The sequence below is a fragment of the Trichinella spiralis genome, assembly GCF_000181795.1.
Source record: "Trichinella spiralis strain ISS 195 chromosome Unknown Scfld3556, whole genome shotgun sequence".
In the NCBI taxonomy this organism is placed as follows: Eukaryota; Metazoa; Nematoda; class Enoplea; order Trichinellida; family Trichinellidae; genus Trichinella; species Trichinella spiralis.
Genome location: NW_003530495.1, coordinates 1 through 857, shown reverse-complemented (window position 1 = coordinate 857; position 857 = coordinate 1). Strand labels below are relative to the sequence as shown.

The 857-nt window shown below is 34.5% G+C and overlaps 1 protein-coding gene across 1 annotated transcript; it reads right to left on the bottom strand.

Annotated features, from left to right (window-relative positions):
- Positions 1-148: 148 nt before the first annotated feature.
- Tsp_15085 (lipopolysaccharide exporter) lies at positions 149-687 on the bottom strand (the record flags this gene model as incomplete). The annotated part of the gene is made up of 3 exons (XM_003367861.1): positions 628-687; positions 369-426; positions 149-234 (listed from the first exon to the last, which is right to left on the bottom strand). Coding segments are annotated over exons 1-3 (204 nt in total), but the record flags the coding sequence as incomplete, so codon positions are not given.
- Between the last annotated feature and the right edge of the window lie 170 nt (positions 688-857).

The following is an 857-nucleotide window of genomic DNA, read 5'->3' as shown; positions in this document are numbered from 1 at the left end:
CAGGGGAAAATAAATGGCATGCTAATTTGATCGGCTTGCCAACAGTCCCGTATCCAGGTCGCTTCACTAATTCTTTCTAAAAAGCCCCCACCGCATCAACAACAACAACCATAGTAAATAATTTAATAAAACACTAAATAATACTTACTAAACGTAACTGCAACACTTCATCTGCAGCTACATTCGTATCTTGGCCTAAAAGTAATTCAGTGATTAAAAATTGCTCAACAGTTGCTGAAATAAGATGCGGTTCATGAACTTTGCTAAACATATTTTTCAGTTAAGCTACCACTTTTTCAAAAATTAAAAATCAAACAACAATGGACGATGCTATTCAACATTTTACATAAAATAACAACAATACTTACTTTGTTCACACATTGGAAGCAATACAAGTTGAGAATAGAATAGCAACAACAGTTTACTCTGCAAATGAACGCTGATTTACAGTAAGCACAGTAATCAAATTGTACCTAATCTTTGGTTCAACTGAAACTATTAATCGTGCTTAAGCTTAAATAAATCAAGAAAAGAACAAAATAGAATTTTCTGTGATGGTCGAATATTAAAAATATGCCAACAAGCGTGAACTTGAACTTCAAATGGGTAGCGTTCGTTTTCACTTACAGTAATGATTGCCTCCACATCACGTGATAGCACATTTAATTTTTCAAATACCAATCGCATCAATTTTCACTGTGATTGGTGCATTGCTCTGAGACGAGCTATTAGTTGAAGTTCCCCAAACACCTCCTACTGTTTTTGATTGGCTGTTCGCTGATAGGTTGCACGCAATTGATCGTTAATTGGCTAATAACTTCTGCTACTTTATTAGCTGATCAATATGATAAGTGATT